At 35.3% G+C, this 24,549-nt stretch overlaps 1 protein-coding gene across 3 annotated transcripts in view; it reads left to right on the top strand.

Annotated features, from left to right (window-relative positions):
• Nucleotides 1–24,549, top strand: part of LOC137422863 (uncharacterized) — a 635,168-nt gene that overhangs the window by 608,443 nt on the left and 2,176 nt on the right. Inside the window, exon 27 of one of the 3 annotated variants that reach the window (XM_078774998.1) lies at nt 2,488–2,563. The exons of the other annotated variants lie outside the window; for them this stretch is intronic. Within the exon in view, the coding sequence (XP_078631124.1) occupies nt 2,488–2,498 (11 nt within the window). The 3' untranslated portion in view covers nt 2,499–2,563. Of the gene's footprint in view, nt 1–2,487; nt 2,564–24,549 lie in introns of those variants that run through there. 3 annotated transcript variants of the gene reach the window in all.

The following is a 24,549-nucleotide window of genomic DNA, read 5'->3' as shown; positions in this document are numbered from 1 at the left end:
CATTAATATTACTACTTTTATTTATAACATCAATATTACTCCTTTAATTTACAACATTAATATTACTCCTTTTATTTGCAACATTAATATTACTCCTTTTATTTATGACATTAATATTGCTCCTTTGATTTATCACATTAATATTACTCCTTTAATTTACAACATTAATATAACTCCTTTATTTACAACATTCATATTACTCCTTTTGTTTGAAACATTAATATTACTCCTTTTATTTACAACATTAATATTACTCCATTTATTACTTGCAAAATCGAAGATTTTTCAAGTATATTGGTCGGTTGTGTTTGTGGTTCTGTCTGTCTGCCTGTTTGTTTGTCTGTTTGTCACCGGCCGACGGGTCACAATTCCAAACCGATCGTCACGAAACCACCAAGTTGTCGAGGTCGTCCTTTTATTTACGTATTTACAACATTAATATTGTTACGGTTTCCGTGCGACCCTCCTGCCCTTACCAAGGGGAGATTAAGCCCCTTGTTCTTTTTGGGTCGGCGCAACCGAGAAACTTGAATCGCCCCTCCCGGGCAAACGCAGGGTAGGGTTCCGGGACGATGTTCGCCCGTACCTAAGTACCTGCGCCGCCGCGGAAGCGGGGAATCAAGCCTCGCACGAGCCACGCGTAATTTATGTACACAGAGCGGATTGCGTACTACGTGGTCCATGCAGTTACCTTTGGTATTGGAACCTGATTCGAGCGGTTTTATTCATACCATGCTAAGTCAATGATGGAAAACACGGGGACGATCGAATGGAAGGAAGAACACAGGTTTAATAACTATTCACACTATTATGTACAAGGCGAAGAGACACAGAGCAGTCTTATACAGTCTTAAGTTAAAGCCCAGACACAGGCCCGATCACACTCACAGGGGGAAATGAAGGAAGGATGATGTTCACTCGCCGAACGCGCCGACTTGGTCGTCCAGGAACTGCTCCGCCCGGCGTGGCTCTCCCCAGTCACAGCACGTCCCGCGATGAAGGCAAGCAGGCGGTGGGAGGGATCCTTGCAGCGCGTCTCTCGAACAAAGGGCAGAGCAGGCAGGCGGGAGGGAAATGTACACAACTCTCGCCAGGCTTGGCGGTTTTCCACAGCGCAATTAATTATTGGCGCGCTCTCACTCGCGTAACTCAATGGAGGATCTGCCTCAAGCTCAACCCAACGTTTAATCTGTAAGCGCGCTTTATAACTCGGTTCATGCGCGTCTTCTCTCAGAACTCGTAACTTGCTCAACACTCAAGCGCCTCTCCCATCAGAACTTGCAAGCTCACCTCTCCACAGAACTGCGTGGGGGCTTCACGCAACGGTTATATGGCCAACCCCCTTAGCTCTCTCGAATGTTCTAACCACGCCTTGTGACGCAGTGCCGCAGCCACTCCCTTCGAGCCCTGATTGGCGGCTCGCTCTTACCGTCGACTTCTCCTCCGCCCTCCTTCGGTCTTGCCTCGATTTGTCAGGCCTGCCTCGTGTTAATTTACGCCAAAAGCCAAAGGCGGCATAAGGTGGCATAAGGCAAGAAAGGACCTAACTTTCATTATTCTACTCAACGCAAAACTAACACAGGAAAAGGACTATGCTGACATTTACTAAGACATAACTGAACTATCGCGAGGCTACGTGTTGTTGTGTGACTAAACTATGAGGGGGAAATTAACCTTTATTGTGCAAACTCAAAACCGCAACAATATTAATATCCCTGCTCCCTGCTATTATCCCTGCTATTAACCCTGCTATTAATCCCTGCTATTAATAAACATAATATTACTCCATTTATTGATCACATTAATATTACTCCTTTTATTTACAACATTCATATTACTCCTTTTGATTGAAACGTTAATATTACTCCTTTTATTTACAACATTAATATTACTCCTTTTATTACTTGCAAAATCTAAGATTTTTCAATAGAGGGGTCAATATATGGTTGAACCCCAAAAAATTGATACAAAAGGTTTTTCAATGGATTCTGGTACCATTGGGCATGCCAAATAACATACTAAAAATCGAATAACATCTGACTTCCGGAAAGGGGTCATTTTCAAGATGGCGTCCAAGATAGCCGCTGGGAGCTTAAAATGGCCATATCTCAATTATTATTCAACCTAGAAAGGTAGTTTTGGTGTCTAACCCTAGGTTTTAGGGCCCAAGAAATCCAATTGAATCAATAAAATTACCATCAGTTAATTATATATTGACAAGTCCAAGATGGCATCCCAAGGTGACATCCTGATCCACTAAAATGGCTCTGTCGAATAGTAGTCAACCTAGAGAGATTTTTTCAGTGTGTATACCTAGGTTTAAGGCACCCAGGAAATCATCAAAATTACTTAAATAAGCACAAAGTAATCAGGTAATCCAGTAAGCCAGGTTTACCAGCCCATTAGGCATTTGTTGTCTTATACAGTTAGTCGCTATTCATCGTCATCCTCCGACTCACCAGCTAATGAACCAAGTGTGTGTTTCAGATTGGAGATAAGAGTGTAATGTGTCTACACCACTGCCAGAGACTGATCGGGATGATAAGTGATGAACTGAGAGAAAGGTATTGCACTGTGGTCAATGCACCTGGAGATGCTGATGTAGATATAGTAAAGGCTGCAGTGGAGGCATCTCTTCTATCACACCACTACACTGATTGGAGAAGATACTGATCTCCTTGTCTTCCTCCTTTACTCTTTATTGAAGATCAGACAAGTCCAAAGCTGATGGCAGTTTTAAAGTGTATGACATCAACCGTCTAAAAGAAATCCTCGGACATGACATGTTCTCAGTTGATATTCATCCATGCCATGACTGGTTGTGACACGACTTCTCGGATTTTTGGTGTTGGCAAAAAGACTGCTTTCCAGAAGCTTGTAAAAGGAGACCTTGTCCTTCGATCTTGTGCCAACACATTCACCATCCCAAACCAGACCACAGAGGACCTTGGATGCCGAGTAATGGCTATCCTCTTTGGTGGCAAGTGCAAAGATTCCCTTGCAACAATGCGATATAACACCTTCAGCAAGAAGGTTGTCTCTGCTTCGTCTTTTGTAACACCCGAACGTCTGCCCCCAACTGAATCTGCTACCAAACTTCACTGTCGTAGAGCGTACTACCAGATCATGGTGTGGATGGGAAAAGAAGAGGGTATGGATGCCATGAAATGGGGGTGGAGCTTGCAGGATAATCAGTTTGTCCCACTTATGTCAAGAATGAACGCTGCTCCAGACAGTCTCTTGAAGGTCATTCATTGTAACTGCTCCACTGCCTGCAAGACACTCTGCTGCTCTTGTAGACGATATGGACTACCATGTACTACTGCCTGTGGACCGTGCCAACTTGAAGAATGTGACAATCCACATAACAAGTTTCTTCCAGAGGAGTCGGAGGATGACGATGAATAGCGACTAACTGTATAAGACAACAAATGCCTAATGGGCTGGTAAACCTGGCTTACTGGATTACCTGATTACTTTGTGCTTATTTAAGTAATTTTGATGATTTCCTGGGTGCCTTAAACCTAGATATACACACTGAAAAAATCTCTCTAGGTTGACTACTATTCGACAGAGCCATTTTAGTGGATCAGGATGTCACCTTGGGATGCCATCTTGGACTTGTCAATAAATAATTAACTGATGGTAATTTTATTGATTCAATTGAATTCCTTGGGCCCTAAAACCTAGGGTTAGACACCAAAACCACCTTTCTAGGTTGAATAATAATTGAGATATGGCCATTTTAAGCTCCCGGCGGCCATCTTGGACGCCATCTTGAAAATGACCCCTTTCCGGAAGTCAGATGTTACTAGATTTTTAGTATGTTATTTAGCATGCCCAATGGTACCAGAATCCATTGAAAAACATTTTGTATCATTTTTTTGGGGGTTAGGTGAGTTTTTTTCGTATATTGACCCCTCTACAAGTGCATTGGTCGATTGCGTTTGTGGTTCTGTCCGTCTGTCTGTCTGTTTGTTTGTGTTTGTCACCGGCCTACAGGTCACAATTCTAAACTGATCGTAACAAAACTTCACCAAGTTGTCTCGGTCGTCCCAATTGAGAAGTCTATTGATTTTGAGGTCAAAGGACAACCCTCCCATCTACTTTCTCAACAATCCTCTCCAAGAAGTTCTATCGCTCAAGCTTTTGGGTCTCACTATCTGCCATGATCTTTCTTGGGAAAACCACATTTCCAAGCTGGCCTCCAAAGCCAGTCGCCGGTGGCATCCTCCGTCGTGCGAAGTCCTTCCTCGGCACACCTGAGCTCCTCACCACATACAAGGCTTTCATCCGCAGCTCAATGGAATACTGTTCTCCCCTCTGGGCTGGTGCTCCTGCCTCACACCTAGCTCGTCTTCAAGCTGTTGAAACAAAAGCTTTCAGAATTATTGGAATCTCCCGCGATGAAGCTATCTCTGAGGGCCTTTCACTCACTCACCGCAGGCAGGTAGGTGGTCTTTCTGTCTTCTACCGACTCCTCTCCGGCCTTGCACCCCCAGCTCTCTCTGTGCTGTCCCCCAAATATTCCTTCAGGTCGCACAAGGTCTGCCAGCAACCCTCTGATGGTTAAACTGCCGAAACCTCGGCTCTCTGCTCACCTTCACTCTTTCATTCCTCTTTTCTCCCGCCTCTGGAACAAACTCCCTCACTCCCTTCAATCCCGCTCCTCCCTCCAGGTCTTTAAAACAGCTGTTCACCACCATCTCTTATCTTCCTCCATCCAAAACCTTGATCTTTTCTACCCCCGCTAATTCACGCCAGATCCACCTTGTTTGAAATTCCAACTTCTTTCCTGGAAGTCCTGGCAGTGCCCATATGTTTTATACCTCTCCCACCCCCCCTTCCCATGCCCCCCCCCCCAAAGCCCTCGCCCTCTCTCAGATCTCTCGATGTCTGCATGTCTCTCGGTCCCTGCTCTCAAATGTTGTGTTTGTGTCCTTCCCCCTCTCTCCCCATCTTGTCTACCGCTCCCGATGTTATATGTTTTATGTGTCGGTTTGTCTTTCTGTGTGATTAATGTTCGCTCTTTGACGAGCCTCGATCTTGTATACAAAAAGAAAAAAAAAAAAAAAAAAAGGCATCTAGAGGTCATATTTCTAAAATCGCAATTTTAAATCCGATTGACTTGAAAATTGAATAACATTTGTATATTGAGTCAATAAATTGGGAAATGAACTATTTTTGAGGTCAAAAGATCAAAGGTCAAATTTTAAAAATCATCAATTTTCATCTAAAAAGCCATCAATTCTCAACCAATTGACTTGAAAATTGAACAGCATTTGCATATCGAGTCACTAAATTGGGAAACCAACTATTTATGAGGTCAAAGGTCAACTCAAGGTCAAACTTCGAAAATCATCATTTTTCATCTGAAAAATCGTCACTTTTCATCCTGTTGACCCGAGCTTTGATCAAGATCGTAAATTTTAATCTTCATGAAATGGCCAATTTGCTGTATCAATGGAAAACTTTGGGGGGGGTGGGGGGTGTGGAGGGGCGGATTTTGCAAGTATCGTGCTATGCATGACGTCTTCTTGTTGTTCACAACATTAATATTACTCCTTTTATTTCTAACATTAATATTACTTCTTTTATTTATAACATCAATATTACTCTTTCACGAGCTCTTTACTCACAATATTATTCACGCTCTTTCACGAGCCTCGATCTTGTATACAAAAAAAAAAAAAAAAAAAAAAAAAACCTTTTATTTGCAACATCAATATTATTCCTTTTATTTACAACATTAATATTACTCCTTTCATTTACAACATTAATATTCCTCCTTTTATTTATAACATTAATATTACTCCTTTTATTTACAACATTAATAGTCCGCCTTTTATTTCTAACATTAATATTAGTCCTTTTATTTACAACATTAATATTACTCCTTTCATTTACATTTTACAACATTAATATTCCTCCTTTTATATATAACATTAATATTACTCCTTTTACTTACAACATTAATATTACTCCTTTTACTTACAACATTAATATTACTCCTTTTATTTATAACATTAATATTACTCCTTTCATTAACAACATTAATAATACTCCTTTTATTTACAACATTAATATTACTCCTTTTACTTACAACATTAATATTACTCCTTTTATTTACAACATTAATATTACTCCTTTTATTTACATTAATATTACTCCTTTTACTTACAACATTAATATTACTCCTTTTATTTACAACATTAATATTACTCCTTTTACTTACAACATTAATATTACTCCTTTTACTTACAACATTAATATTACTCCTTTTACTTACAACATTAATATTACTCCTTTTATTTACAACATTAATATTACTCCTTTTACTTACAACATTAATATTACTCCTTTTACTTACAACATTAATATTACTCCTTTTATTTACATTAATATTACTCCTTTTACTTACAACATTAATATTACTCCTTTTATTTACAACATTAATATTACTCCTTTTACTTACAACATTAATATTACTCCTTTTATTTACAACATTAATATTACTCCTTTTATTTACATTAATATTACTCCTTTTACTTACAACATTAATATTACTCCTTTTATTTACAACATTAATATTACTCCTTTTACTTACAACATTAATATTACTCCTTTTACTTACAACATTAATATTACTCCTTTTACTTACAACATTAATATTACTCCTTTTATTTACAACATTAATATTACTCCTTTTACTTACAACATTAAGATTACTCCTTTTATTTACAACATTAATATTACTCCTTTTATTTACAACATTAATATTACTCCTTTTACTTACAACATTAATATTACTCCTTTTACTTACAACATTAATATTACTCCTTTTATTTACAACATTAATATTACTCCTTTTACTTACAACATTAATATTACTCCTTTTATTTACAACATTAATATTACTCCTTTTACTTACAACATTAATATTACCCTTTTATTTACAACATTAATATTACTCCTTTTATTTACATTAATATTACTCCTTTTACTTACAACATTAATATTACTCCTTTTATTTACAACATTAATATTACTCCTTTTACTTACAACATTAATATTACTCCTTTTATTTACAACATTAATATTACTCCTTTTATTTACAACATTAATATTACTCCTTTTATTTATAACATTAATATTACTCCTTTCATTGACAACATTAATATTACTCCTTTTATTTACAACATTAATATTACTCCTTTTATTTATAACATTAATATTACTCCTTTTACTTACAACATTAATATTACTCCTTTTATTTACAACATTAATATTACTCCTTTTACTTACAACATTAATATCACTCGTTTTATTTACAACATTAATATTACTCCTTTTATTTATAACATTAATATTACTCCTTTTATTTACATTAATATTACTCCTTTTATTTATAACATTAATATTACTCCTTTTATTTACATTAATATTACTCCTTTTATTTATAACATTAATATGACTCCTTTTATTTACAACATTAATATCACTCCTTTTATTTACAACATTAATATTACTCCTTTTATTTATAACATTAATATTACCCTTTTATTTACAACATTAATATTACTCCTTTTATTTACATTAATATTACTCCTTTTACTGACAACATTAATATTACTCCTTTTATTTACAACATTAATATTACTCCTTTTACTTACAACATTAATATTACTCCTTTTATTGACAACATTAATATTACTCCTTTTATTTACAACATTAATATTACTCCTTTTATTTATAACATTAATATTACTCCTTTTACTTACAACATTAATATTACTCCTTTTATTTACAACATTAATATTACTCCTTTTATTTATAACATTAATATTACTCCTTTTATTTACAACATTAATATTACTCCTTTTACTTACAACATTAATATTACTACTTTTACTTACAACATTAATATTACTCCTTTTATTTACAACATTAATATTACTCCTTTTACTTACAACATTAATATTACTCCTTTTATTTACAACTTTAATATTACTCCTTTCATTTACAACATTAATATTCCTCCTTTTATTTATAACATTAATATTACTCCTTTTACTTACAACATTAATATTACTCCTTTCATTTACAACATTAATATTCCTCCTTTTATTTATAACATTAATATTACTCCTTTTATTTATAACATTAATATTACTCCTTTTATTTACAACATTAATATTACTCCTTTTATTTATAACATTAATATTACTTCTTTTACTTACAACATTAATATTACTCCTTTTATTTACAACATTAATATAACTCCTTTTATTTACAACATTAATATTACTCCTTTTATTTATAACATTAATATTACCATTTTATTTACAACATTAATATTACTCCTTTTATTTACAACATTAATATTACTCCTTTTATTACTTGCAAAATCTAAGATTTTTCAATAGAGGGGTCAATATATGGTTGAACCCCAAAAAATTGATACAAAAGGTTTTTCAATGGATTCTGGTACCATTGGGCATGCCAAATAACATACTAAAAATCGAATAACATCTGACTTCCGGAAAGGGGTCATTTTCAAGATGGCGTCCAAGATAGCCGCTGGGAGCTTAAAATGGCCATATCTCAATTATTATTCAACCTAGAAAGGTAGTTTTGGTGTCTAACCCTAGGTTTTAGGGCCCAAGAAATCCAATTGAATCAATAAAATTACCATCAGTTAATTATATATTGACAAGTCCAAGATGGCATCCCAAGGTGACATCCTGATCCACTAAAATGGCTCTGTCGAATAGTAGTCAACCTAGAGAGATTTTTTCAGTGTGTATACCTAGGTTTAAGGCACCCAGGAAATCATCAAAATTACTTAAATAAGCACAAAGTAATCAGGTAATCCAGTAAGCCAGGTTTACCAGCCCATTAGGCATTTGTTGTCTTATACAGTTAGTCGCTATTCATCGTCATCCTCCGACTCACCAGCTAATGAACCAAGTGTGTGTTTCAGATTGGAGATAAGAGTGTAATGTGTCTACACCACTGCCAGAGACTGATCGGGATGATAAGTGATGAACTGAGAGAAAGGTATTGCACTGTGGTCAATGCACCTGGAGATGCTGATGTAGATATAGTAAAGGCTGCAGTGGAGGCATCTCTTCTACACACCACTACACTGATTGGAGAAGATACTGATCTCCTTGTCTTCCTCCTTTACTCTTTATTGAAGATCAGACAAGTCCAAAGCTGATGGCAGTTTTAAAGTGTATGACATCAACCGTCTAAAAGAAATCCTCGGACATGACATGTTCTCAGTTGATATTCATCCATGCCATGACTGGTTGTGACACGACTTCTCGGATTTTTGGTGTTGGCAAAAAGACTGCTTTCCAGAAGCTTGTAAAAGGAGACCTTGTCCTTCGATCTTGTGCCAACACATTCACCATCCCAAACCAGACCACAGAGGACCTTGGATGCCGAGTAATGGCTATCCTCTTTGGTGGCAAGTGCAAAGATTCCCTTGCAACAATGCGATATAACACCTTCAGCAAGAAGGTTGTCTCTGCTTCGTCTTTTGTAACACCCGAACGTCTGCCCCCAACTGAATCTGCTACCAAACTTCACTGTCGTAGAGCGTACTACCAGATCATGGTGTGGATGGGAAAAGAAGAGGGTATGGATGCCATGAAATGGGGGTGGAGCTTGCAGGATAATCAGTTTGTCCCACTTATGTCAAGAATGAACGCTGCTCCAGACAGTCTCTTGAAGGTCATTCATTGTAACTGCTCCACTGCCTGCAAGACACTCTGCTGCTCTTGTAGACGATATGGACTACCATGTACTACTGCCTGTGGACCGTGCCAACTTGAAGAATGTGACAATCCACATAACAAGTTTCTTCCAGAGGAGTCGGAGGATGACGATGAATAGCGACTAACTGTATAAGACAACAAATGCCTAATGGGCTGGTAAACCTGGCTTACTGGATTACCTGATTACTTTGTGCTTATTTAAGTAATTTTGATGATTTCCTGGGTGCCTTAAACCTAGATATACACACTGAAAAAATCTCTCTAGGTTGACTACTATTCGACAGAGCCATTTTAGTGGATCAGGATGTCACCTTGGGATGCCATCTTGGACTTGTCAATAAATAATTAACTGATGGTAATTTTATTGATTCAATTGAATTCCTTGGGCCCTAAAACCTAGGGTTAGACACCAAAACCACCTTTCTAGGTTGAATAATAATTGAGATATGGCCATTTTAAGCTCCCGGCGGCCATCTTGGACGCCATCTTGAAAATGACCCCTTTCCGGAAGTCAGATGTTACTAGATTTTTAGTATGTTATTTAGCATGCCCAATGGTACCAGAATCCATTGAAAAACATTTTGTATCATTTTTTTGGGGGTTAGGTGAGTTTTTTTCGTATATTGACCCCTCTACAAGTGCATTGGTCGATTGCGTTTGTGGTTCTGTCCGTCTGTCTGTCTGTTTGTTTGTGTTTGTCACCGGCCTACAGGTCACAATTCTAAACTGATCGTAACAAAACTTCACCAAGTTGTCTCGGTCGTCCCAATTGAGAAGTCTATTGATTTTGAGGTCAAAGGACAACCCTCCCATCTACTTTCTCAACAATCCTCTCCAAGAAGTTCTATCGCTCAAGCTTTTGGGTCTCACTATCTGCCATGATCTTTCTTGGGAAAACCACATTTCCAAGCTGGCCTCCAAAGCCAGTCGCCGGTGGCATCCTCCGTCGTGCGAAGTCCTTCCTCGGCACACCTGAGCTCCTCACCACATACAAGGCTTTCATCCGCAGCTCAATGGAATACTGTTCTCCCCTCTGGGCTGGTGCTCCTGCCTCACACCTAGCTCGTCTTCAAGCTGTTGAAACAAAAGCTTTCAGAATTATTGGAATCTCCCGCGATGAAGCTATCTCTGAGGGCCTTTCACTCACTCACCGCAGGCAGGTAGGTGGTCTTTCTGTCTTCTACCGACTCCTCTCCGGCCTTGCACCCCCAGCTCTCTCTGTGCTGTCCCCCAAATATTCCTTCAGGTCGCACAAGGTCTGCCAGCAACCCTCTGATGGTTAAACTGCCGAAACCTCGGCTCTCTGCTCACCTTCACTCTTTCATTCCTCTTTTCTTCCGCCTCTGGAACAAACTCCCTCACTCCGTTCAATCCCGCTCCTCCCTCCAGGTCTTTAAAACAGCTGTTCACCACCATCTCTTATCTTCCTCCATCCAAAACCTTGATCTTTTCTACCCCCGCTAATTCACGCCAGATCCACCTTGTTTGAAATTCCAACTTCTTTCCTGGAAGTCCTGGCAGTGCCCATATGTTTTATACCTCTCCCACCCCCCCTTCCCATGCCCCCCCCCCCCAAAGCCCTCGCCCTCTCTCAGATCTCTCGATGTCTGCATGTCTCTCGGTCCCTGCTCTCAAATGTTGTGTTTGTGTCCTTCCCCCTCTCTCCCCATCTTGTCTACCGCTCCCGATGTTATATGTTTTATGTGTCGGTTTGTCTTTCTGTGTGATTAATGTTCGCTCTTTGACGAGCCTCGATCTTGTATACAAAAAGAAAAAAAAAAAAAAAAAAAGGCATCTAGAGGTCATATTTCTAAAATCGCAATTTTAAATCCGATTGACTTGAAAATTGAATAACATTTGTATATTGAGTCAATAAATTGGGAAATGAACTATTTTTGAGGTCAAAAGATCAAAGGTCAAATTTTAAAAATCATCAATTTTCATCTAAAAAGCCATCAATTCTCAACCAATTGACTTGAAAATTGAACAGCATTTGCATATCGAGTCACTAAATTGGGAAACATACTATTTTTGAGGTCGAAGGTCAAACTTCCAAAATCATCGCTTTTCATCTGAAAAACCGTCAATTCTCATCCGATTGACTTGAAAACTGAACAGCATTTGCATATTGTCTCACTGAATTAGGAAACCAACTATTTTTGAGGTCAAAAGGTCAAAGGTCAACTGAAGGTCAAAGTTCCAAAATCATCAATTTTCATCTGAAACCCCATCAATTTTCATCCGATTGACTTGAAAATAGAACAGCATTTGTTTATTGCCTCACTGAATTGGGAAACCAACTATTTATGAGGTCAAAGGTCAACTCAAGGTCAAACTTCGAAAATCATCATTTTTCATCTGAAAAATCGTCACTTTTCATCCTGTTGACCCGAGCTTTGATCAAGATCGTAAATTTTAATCTTCATGAAATGGCCAATTTGCTGTATCAATGGAAAACTTTGGGGGGGTGGGGGGTGTGGAGGGGCGGATTTTGCAAGTATCGTGCTATGCATGACGTCTTCTTGTTGTTCACAACATTAATATTACTCCTTTTATTTCTAACATTAATATTACTTCTTTTATTTATAACATCAATATTACTCTTTCACGAGCTCTTTACTCACAATATTATTCACGCTCTTTCACGAGCCTCGATCTTGTATACAAAAAAAAACAAAAAAAAAAAAAAAACCTTTTATTTGCAACATCAATATTATTCCTTTTATTTACAACATTAATATTACTCCTTTCATTTACAACATTAATATTCCTCCTTTTATTTATAACATTAATATTACTCCTTTTATTTACAACATTAATAGTCCGCCTTTTATTTCTAACATTAATATTAGTCCTTTTATTTACAACATTAATATTACTCCTTTCATTTACATTTTACAACATTAATATTCCTCCTTTTATATATAACATTAATATTACTCCTTTTACTTACAACATTAATATTACTCCTTTTACTTACAACATTAATATTACTCCTTTTATTTATAACATTAATATTACTCCTTTCATTAACAACATTAATAATACTCCTTTTATTTACAACATTAATATTACTCCTTTTACTTACAACATTAATATTACTCCTTTTATTTACAACATTAATATTACTCCTTTTATTTACATTAATATTACTCCTTTTACTTACAACATTAATATTACTCCTTTTATTTACAACATTAATATTACTCCTTTTACTTACAACATTAATATTACTCCTTTTACTTACAACATTAATATTACTCCTTTTATTTACAACATTAATATTACTCCTTTTACTTACAACATTAATATTACTCCTTTTATTTACAACATTAATATTACTCCTTTTACTTACAACATTAATATTACCCTTTTATTTACAACATTAATATTACTCCTTTTATTTACATTAATATTACTCCTTTTACTTACAACATTAATATTACTCCTTTTATTTACAACATTAATATTACTCCTTTTACTTACAACATTAATATTACTCCTTTTATTTACAACATTAATATTACTCCTTTTATTTACAACATTAATATTACTCCTTTTATTTATAACATTAATATTACTCCTTTCATTGACAACATTAATATTACTCCTTTTATTTACAACATTAATATTACTCCTTTTATTTATAACATTAATATTACTCCTTTTACTTACAACATTAATATTACTCCTTTTATTTACAACATTAATATTACTCCTTTTACTTACAACATTAATATCACTCGTTTTATTTACAACATTAATATTACTCCTTTTATTTATAACATTAATATTACTCCTTTTATTTACATTAATATTACTCCTTTTATTTATAACATTAATATTACTCCTTTTATTTACATTAATATTACTCCTTTTATTTATAACATTAATATGACTCCTTTTATTTACAACATTAATATCACTCCTTTTATTTACAACATTAATATTACTCCTTTTATTTATAACATTAATATTACCCTTTTATTTACAACATTAATATTACTCCTTTTATTTACATTAATATTACTCCTTTTACTGACAACATTAATATTACTCCTTTTATTTACAACATTAATATTACTCCTTTTACTTACAACATTAATATTACTCCTTTTATTGACAACATTAATATTACTCCTTTTATTTACAACATTAATATTACTCCTTTTATTTATAACATTAATATTACTCCTTTTACTTACAACATTAATATTACTCCTTTTATTTACAACATTAATATTACTCCTTTTATTTATAACATTAATATTACTCCTTTTATTTACAACATTAATATTACTCCTTTTACTTACAACATTAATATTACTACTTTTACTTACAACATTAATATTACTCCTTTTATTTACAACATTAATATTACTCCTTTTACTTACAACATTAATATTACTCCTTTTATTTACAACTTTAATATTACTCCTTTCATTTACAACATTAATATTCCTCCTTTTATTTATAACATTAATATTACTCCTTTTACTTACAACATTAATATTACTCCTTTCATTTACAACATTAATATTCCTCCTTTTATTTATAACATTAATATTACTCCTTTTATTTATAACATTAATATTACTCCTTTTATTTACAACATTAATATTACTCCTTTTATTTATAACATTAATATTACTTCTTTTACTTACAACATTAATATTACTCCTTTTATTTACAACATTAATATAACTCCTTTTATTTACAACATTAATATTACTCCTTTTATTTATAACATTAATATTACCATTTTATTTACAACATTAATATTACTCCTTTTATTTACAACATTAATATTATTCCTTTTATTTGCAACATTAATATTACTCCTTTTATTTATAACATTAATATTACTTATTTTACTTACAACATTAATATTACTTATTTTACTTACAACATTAATATTACTCCTTTCATTTACAACATTAATATTACTCCTTTTATTTATAACATCAATATTACTCCTTTTATTTATAACATTAATATTACTCCTTTCATTTACAACATTAATATTACTCCTTTTACTTACAACATTAATATTACTCCTTTTATTTACAACATCAATATTACTCCTTTTATTTACAACATTAATATTACTCCTTTTACTTACAACATTAATATTACTCCTTTTATTTATAACATTAATATTACTCCTTTTACTTACAACATTAATATTACTCCTTTTACTTACAACATTAATATTACTCCTTTTATTTACAACATTAATATTACTCCTTTTACTTACAACATTAATATTACTCCTTTTATTTATAACATTAATATTACTCCTTTTACTTACAACATTAATATTACTCCTTTTACTTACAACATTAATAATACTCCTTTTATTTACAACATTAATATTACTCCTTTTACTTACAACATTAATATTACTCCTTTTATTTATAACATTAATATTACTCCTTTTACTTACAACATTAATATTACTCCTTTCATTTACAACATTAATATTACTCCTTTTACTTACAACATTAATATTACTCCTTTACTTACAACATTAATATTACTCCTTTTACTTACAACATTAATATTACCCCTTTTATTTATAACATTAATATTACTCCTTTTGTTTACAACATTAATATTACTCCTTTTACTTACAACATTAATATTACTCCTTTTATTTGCAACATTAATATTCCTCCTTTCATTTACAACATTAATATTACTCCTTTTATTTACAACATTAATATTACTCCTTTTACTTCCAACATTAATATTACTCCTTTTACTTACAACATTAATATTACTCCTTTTATTTACAACATTAATATTACTCCTTTTACTTACAACATTAATATTACTCCTTTTATTTGCAACATCAATATTACTCCTTTTATTTACAACATTAATATTACTCCTTTCATTTACAACATTAATATTACTCCTTTTATTTATAACATTAATATTACTCCTTTTACTTACAACATTAATATTACTCCTTTACTTACAACATTAATATTACTCCTTTTACTTACAACATTAATATTACTCCTTTTACTTACAACATTAATATTACTCCTTTTACTTACAACATTAATATTACTCCTTTTATTTACAACATTAATATTACTCCTTTTATTTATAACATTAATATTACTCCTTTTACTTACAACATTAAAATTACTCCTTTTATTTGCAACATTAATATTACTCCTTTTATTTATAACATTAATATTAGTCCTTTTACTTACAACATTAATATTACTCCTTTTACTTACAACATTAATATTACTCCTTTTATTTACAACATTAATATTACTCCTTTTATTTATAACATAACATGAGATCTCGCGAGATCTCGGAGACGGTGGGAGGGATTTTCGAAGCTCCACACGGTCTCCACGTTTTTCGAAGTTAAGTCTGTTCACAATTGTATTTTGTCGAAACTGTATTTATCTTTCGGTGTGTGAAGTTATTGTGTGCAACTTTGGTTGTTTCTCGGTGTTTATCTTTCATAAATTGATCGTCTGTTTGCCGTGTCGTGTCTTGAGGCCTTGTACAGTGTGCACTGTACAACCTTGAGGCTTTGTTTTTCTCTCAGCGGTCCGTCGTTTGTGATCCAATAACTTTCGTTCTCTGTATTCCCAGGCTTTTCACCCATAGCCTACTTCCTTGTGTAAATCTCAACTCAAAAAAAAAAAAAAAAAAAAAAAATTCCCTTCTCTGTTCTCATTCGTTTATTCATTCTTATTCGTTCGTTCGTTCTTCGACCACGTGTTTCTCTCCCATTTCCCCAGATAGTTTTCACTCATTAACCTTCAATGTTTACACTTTCCCTCAAGTTATGTATTCCGTCATATTTTATAACACCTTCTTCTTCTTCTTCTTTAAAAGGCTGCTTTCGACTTGCTCACCAAATCAATTCATCCCAAAAAAAATATCCATCTCCTATAGTGCCTTTTTTCTACATTCCCTAAACTCTCCTGCACTCCATCCTCCATCCAGCGTCCTTAAACGTATTTTTAACTCGAAGGTCACAAGAAACTCATTTTGCAATAAATGTTCGTTTCCCATAAATCGTACACTTTCAAAAATCCAATCTCACCCCTCCCCTCCAAATCTTCCCCATAACCCCTCCCCTCCAAATCTTCCCCATCACCCATCCCTTTCAAATCTCCCCCCTTGCCCCCTCCCTCCTAAACTACCCCCTCACCCCTCCCCGCCAAGACGCCCCCTCGCCCCTCCCCTCCTAGACTCCTGCCTCACCCCTCCCCTCCAAATCTCCCCCATATCCCATCCCTTTCAAATCCCTCCCCTTGTCCCTTCCCTCCCAAACTCCCCCCTCACCCCTCCCCTTCAAATCTCCCCACCCTCATTGCTTCTCAATTTCCCCCCTCTCACTCCCCCTCCTCAAAGCGTCCTCCCCGCTTCTTCCCCCTTCAAACTCTCACCTCCATCTCCCCCAACCTTCTGCCTCGCTCTTCCCCCTCCTCAAATAACACCTCATTGTGGCTCACCCAATCACCATCAAACCTTTTGTCCGCCCCATCCTTCCCTTTCTCCGAGCTATTCTGAAATCTCTGACACACCTTCAACAGCTCTCCCTATCTCTTCCACCTCTTCCACATCTTACCCTACCCCTCCTCCCCCCTGTTCTGTATCTGATGCTCCCCCTTCCTCTTCATTAACGGTATGGACCTCAAACATCCGGGGCCTTCGTTCAAACTTAACTGATCTCTCCATACAGGTTGCTTCTGTCAAACCAGACGTGATCTGCTTAACAGAAACTTTCCTCCTTTATGATGTCTCTGATTCCATAGTATCTCTCCCGGGCTACTCCCTCCTCCGGTATGATAGACCTGAGCCTCGTCCTGGAGGCGGGGTTGCTATCTTTATCAAAAACTCTCTTCCTCACTCGCCCTGCACTGCCCTCTCTCCATCTCACCCCCAGGAATACCTCTGGCTACGGCTTCCCCTTCGCTCCCACCTCTTGTTCATATGTGTGTTGTACCGTCCACCAAACAGTGATGACTCCATCTACATCTCGCTGTCTGATGATATGGACCAACTTCTATCTACTCATCCCAACTCTCTCTTCCTCATATGTGGTGATTTCAACTGTCATCATGCCAGTTGGCTGGGTGTGGGTACCTCTCTCACCAGCCATGGCTCCTCAGCAAAGGACTTCTGCGACTCACTGGGACTGACACAATCTGTCAATTTCCCGACCCGGATCTCAGTCAACGGAACATCTTCTCTTCTGGATTTGGTTATGACAAACTTCCCTGAAAATGTCTGCTGCTCTTCTTCTGCTCCGATCGGATCATCTGATCATGTCCTTGTTAAAGTGGACATCTCTCTGACCATCCTCAGGGAGCCTGCTCAGCGTCGACGAGTCTGGCATTTCACTCAGGCCAACTGGCACGGTCTTCAAGCAGCCATCAATCATCTGGACTGGTCTCCCATCTCTACCACCTCTGACATCAACTCATCCTGGGAATTCTTCCAAAGTAAATTGCTCTCTCTCATGCACAGATTTATCCCATCTCGTCTTCAGTTGTCATACCCTTCCTCCCGTCCATGGTACACGGAATCTTGTGGTGAGGCTGTTGCCCAGAAACAACTTGCCTTCGTCTCCTGGAAAGCAAATCCAACGGAAGGAAATCTCATTTCCTTTCACAAAGCCCGAAACAAGTGTGTGTCCACCCTCAGGAGAGCCAGGAAACAATATCTCTCCGTTCTCAAGACCGAACTCTCTTATCTGTCTCCCTCTTCCAAATCCTGGTGGCGTCTGGTCAAATCCGTTTCTGGTGTTTGTTCCCCCTCCATCCCCTCCCTTACCTCAAACGGCTACACAGCTGACTCCGCACGTGAAAAAGCTGAATGCCTCAACTCTGTGTTTGCCTCTAAATCTTGTGTCCCAAACCCATCCCTCTCTGTACCCACCATACCCAGTCGTACCCTGCTGCTCCTGGACTCCGTGTCCTTTCCTCCTGACAAGGTGGAAAAGTTTCTGTCAACCCTCGACTCTGATTCTGCAACTGGACCCGACGGCATCAGCCCACGGGTCCTAAAATCCTGCTCTGCTGCTCTATCTCACCCTCTCTCTGTTCTCTTCACCCTCTCTTTTGCTCAAGGTCAACTGCCATCTGCTTGGAAATCAGCCAACATCACCGCTTTGCACAAAAAAGGTGCAAAAACAGATCCTAGCAACTACAGACCAATCAGCCTTCTCCCAATTATCAGCAAAGTCATGGAATCCATCATTGCTTCGGATATGAAATCTTTCCTCTTCTCCAATGGCTTGATCTCTGATCATCAATTTGGTTTCAGACCAGGTCACTCTACTCTGGACATGCTGCTTCTGCTGTCTCAACAATGGATGGAGGTCCTCAATGCCAAACAGGAAATTAGAGCTGTCTCCCTCGACATATCACGTGCCTTCGACACGGTCTGGCACCCCGCTCTGCTCACCAAACTCTCCTCCTTTGGTATCCATGGAAATCTCCACGCATGGCTGGCGGACTTCCTCTCTAGTCGTCGTCAACGTGTGGCCCTGAATGGGTTTCTCTCATCTCCTCTTCCTGTTCAGGCTGGAGTTCCCCAAGGCAGTGTTCTGGGCCCCGTGCTTTTTCTGGTGTTCATCAATGATCTCTCTGACTCTCTCGAAAATCCTCTCTATCTCTTTGCTGATGACTCCACTCTCTGCCGCTCCATTCCTCATCCCTCAGATCGGCAGTCTGCTGCCTCCTCACTCTCTGAAGACCTGGACAAAATCACAGACTGGTCAAACAAGTGGAACATGTCTTTCAATCCTGACAAATCTCACACTCTTACTATGTCTCTCCGAAAAGATCGACTGGACAACCCTCCCATCTACTTTCTCAACAATCCTCTCCAAGAAGTTCTGTCGCTCAAGATTTTGGGTCTCACTATCTGCCATGATCTTTCTTGGGAAAACCACATTTCCAAGCTGGCCTCCAAAGCCAGTCGCCGACTGGGCATCCTCCGTCGTGCGAAGTCCTTCCTCGGCACACCTGAGCTCCTCACCACATACAAGGCTTTCATCCGCAGCTCAATGGAATACTGTTCTCCCCTATGGGCCGGTGCTCCTGCCTCACACCTAGCTCGGCTTCACGCTGTTGAAACCAAAGCTTTCAGAATTATTGGAATCTCCCGCGATGAAGCTATCTCTGAGGGCCTTTCACTCACTCACCGCAGGCAGGTAGGTGGTCTTTCTGTCTTCTACCGACTCCTCTCCGGCCTTGCACCCCCAGCTCTCTCTGTGCTCTGTCCCCCAAATATTCCTACAGGTCGCACAAGATCTGCCAGCAACCCTCTGATGGTTAAACTGCCGAAATCTCGGCTCTCTGCCCACCTTCACTCTTTCATTCCTCTTTTCTCCCGCCTCTGGAACAAACTCCCTCACTCCCTTCAATCCCACTCCTCCCTCCAGGTCTTTAAAACAGCTGTTCACCACCATCTCTTATCTTCCCCCATCCAAAACCTTGATCTTTTCTACCCCCGCTAATTCACCCCAGATCCACCTTGTTTGAAATTCCAACTTCTTTCCTGGAAGTCCTGGCAGTGTCCATATGTTGTTTTATACCTCTCCCACCGCCCCCTTCCCATGCCCCCCCCCCCCAAAGCCCTCGCCCTCTCTCAGATCTCTCGATGTCTCCATGTCTCTCGGTCCCTGCTCTCAAATGTTGTTTGTGTCCTTCCCCCTCTCTCCCCATCTTGTCTACCGCTCCCGATGGTATATGTTTTATGTGTCGGTTTGTCTTTCTGTGTGATTAATTTTCGCTCTTTCACGAGCCTCGATCTTGTATACAACAAAAAAAAAAAAAAAAAAAAAAAAAAAACATTAATATTACTCCTTTTACTTACAACATTAATATTACTCCTTTTATTTGCAACATTAATATTCCTCCTTTCATTTACAACATTAATATTACTCCTTTTACTTACAACATTAATATTACTCCTTTCATTTACAACATTAATATTACTCCTTTTATTTATAACATTAATATTACTCCTTTCATTTACAACATTAATATTACTCCTTTTATTTACAACATTAATATTACTCCTTTTATTTATAACATTAATATTACTCCTTTTATTTGCAACATTAATATTCCTCCTTTCATTTACAACATTAATATTACTCCTTTTACTTACAACATTAATATTACTCCTTTACTTACAACATTAATATTACTCCTTTTACTTACAACATTAATATTACTCCTTTACTTACAACATTAATATTACTCCTTTTACTTACAACATTAATATTACTCCTTTTACTTACAACATTAATATTACTCCTTTTACTTACAACATTAATATTACTCCTTTTACTTACAACATTAATATTACTCCTTTTATTTACAACATTAATATTACTCCTTTTATTTATAACATTAATATTACTCCTTTTACTTACAATATTAAAATTACTCCTTTTATTTGCAACATTAATATTACTCCTTTTACTTACAACATTAATATTACTCCTTTTACTTACAACATTAATATTACTCCTTTTATTTACAACATTAATATTACTCCTTTTATTTATAACATCAATATTACTCCTTTTACTTACAACATTAATATTACTCCTTTTACTTACAACATTAATATTACTCCTTTTATTTGCAACATCAATATTACTCCTTTTATTTACAACATTAATATTACTCCTTTTACTTACAACATTAATATTACTCCTTTTATTTGCAACATTAATATTCCTCCTTTCATTTACAACATTAATATTACTCCTTTTACTTACAACATTAATATTACTCCTTTCATTTACAACATTAATATTACTCCTTTTATTTATAACATTAATATTACTCCTTTCATTTACAACATTAATATTACTCCTTTTATTTACAACATTAATATTACTCCTTTTATTTATAACATTAATATTACTCCTTTTATTTACAACATTAATATTACTCCTTTTACTTACAACATTAATATTACTCCTTTTATTTACAACATTAATATTACTCCTTTCATTTACAACATTAATATTACTCCTTTTATTTACAACATTAATATTACTCCTTTTACTTAACATGAATATTACTCCTTTTATTTACAACATTAATATTACTCCTTTCATTTACAACATTAATATTACTCCTTTTACTTACAACATTAATATTACTCCTTTCATTTACAACATTAATATTACTCCTTTTATTTACAACATTAATATTACTCCTTTCATTTACAACACTAGGGCATGCCCGTACTATATATATGCCCGTACTATATATATATCTCAAATTATATCCCCCCCCTCTATTTACATGAAATGGTTTGGTCCATTCGCAACGCCAAAGCGAACGGCGAACGGCTTGCGAGTACAGTGACAATCCCCCCCCTCTATTTACATGAAATGGTTTGGTCCATTCGCAACGACCACAGAACCCCCCCCCCTCTATTTACATGAAATGGTTTGGTCCATTCGCAACGCCAAAGCGAACGGCGAACGGCTAAATCGCCATAGCTCGGTAAGTACTTGTCCGATTAATTTCAAACCTTGAAAAGGCACATCCTCGGGTCCCCAGCAATATACCTGGCAAGTTTCAAGTATATCGGACCGGTAGTTGTCGAGAAACAGCGGTCGTATACACACATACAAACATACACACATACACACACACATACACACAGAGATTAATGGAATTATAGATAGATTAATATTACTCCTTTTACTTACAACATTAATATTACTCCTTTCATTTACACCATTAATATTACTCCTTTTATTTACAACATTAATATTACGCCTTTCATTTACAACATTAATATTACTCCTTTTATTTATAACATTAATATTACTCCTTTTATTTATAACATTAATATTACTCCTTTTACTTACAACATTAATATTACTCCTTTTACTTACAACATTAATATTACTCCTTTTACTTACAACATTAATATTACTCCTTTTACTTACAACATTAATATTACTCCTTTCATTTACAACATTAATATTACTCCTTTTACTTACAACATTAATATTACTCCTTTCATTTACAACATTAATATTACTCCTTTTACTTACAACATTAATATTACTCCTTTTACTTACAACATTAATATTACTCCTTTTACTTACAACCTTAATATTACTCCTTTTACTTACAACATTAATATTAGTCCTTTTATTTATAACATTAATATTACTCCTTTCATTTACAACATTAATATTCCTCCTTTTATTTATAACATTAATATTACTCCTTTCATTTACAACATTAATATTCCTCCTTTTATTTATAAAATTCATATTACTCTTTTATTTACAACATTAATATTACTCCTTTCATTTACAACATTAATATTACTCCTTTTACTTACAACATTAATATTACTCCTTTCATTTACAACATTAATATTACTCCTTTTACTTACAACATTAATATTACTCCTTTCATTTACAACATTAATATTACTCCTTTTATTTACAACATTAATATTACTCCTTTCATTTACAACATTAATATTACTCCTTTTACTTACAACATTAATATTACTCCTTTTACTTACAACATTAATATTACTCCTTTCATTTACACCATTAATATTACTCCTTTCATTTACAACATTAATATTACTCCTTTTACTTACAACATTAATATTACTCCTTTCATTTACAACATTAATATTACTCCTTTCATTTACAACATTAATATTACTCCTTTTACTTACAACATTAATATTACTCCTTTCATTTACACCATTAATATTACTCCTTTCATTTACACCATTAATATTACTCCTTTTATTTACAACATTAATATTACTCCTTTCATTTACAACATTAATATTACTCCTTTTATTTATAACATTAATATTACTCCTTTTATTTATAACATTAATATTACTCCTTTTACTTGCAACATTAATATTACTCCTTTTACTTACAACATTAATATTACTCCTTTTACTTACAACATTAATATTACTCCTTTTACTTACAACATTAATATTACTCCTTTCATTTACAACATTAATATTACTCCTTTTACTTACAACATTAATATTACTCCTTTCATTTACAACATTAATATTACTCCTTTTACTTACAACATTAATATTACTCCTTTTACTTACAACATTAATATTACTCCTTTCATTTACAACATTAATATTCCTCCTTTTATTTATAACATTAATATTAGTCCTTTTATTTATAACATTAATATTACTCCTTTCATTTACAACATTAATATTCCTCCTTTTATTTATAACATTAATATTACTCCTTTCATTTACAACATTAATATTCCTCCTTTTATTTATAAAATTCATATTACTCTTTTATTTACAACATTAATATTTTTCCTTCATTTACAAGATTGATATTCCTTCATTTATTTGTAAGATTTTATTTATGTAAGATTTTACCTCTGAGCCGCCGTGCCTTGGTTATAATCTTGGCCCAGCTACAAACTGGCCCAGATCGTTATCTCACAGGCTGGGTGAGGCATCATTGTATGTGCATCCTCCACATGGATGTTGCACTGGATGTCCCATCTGCTGTCATTAGTTGATTTATGTTAGATCCCACGGTGTCCTTCACAAAGAGTAGGCGAGCTATGGCTGGCACCATGAACCAATTGCAAATTCCTGCCCGAACCTACAGCAGAGGTGTTGCCTCAGCAGCAGAGCTGCGCCCACGGGCAATGATGGTGATGGCACTCACATGCTATCCATTGTGCTGCATACAAAAGAAGAAGAAGAA

This window comes from Myxine glutinosa, chromosome 3, assembly GCF_964187855.1.
Source record: "Myxine glutinosa chromosome 3, kmMyxGlut1.1, whole genome shotgun sequence".
Lineage (NCBI taxonomy): Eukaryota > Metazoa > Chordata > Myxini > Myxiniformes > Myxinidae > Myxine > Myxine glutinosa.
Note: the sequence above shows the minus strand (reverse complement) of the source record. Positions and strands in the feature narration are given on the sequence as shown.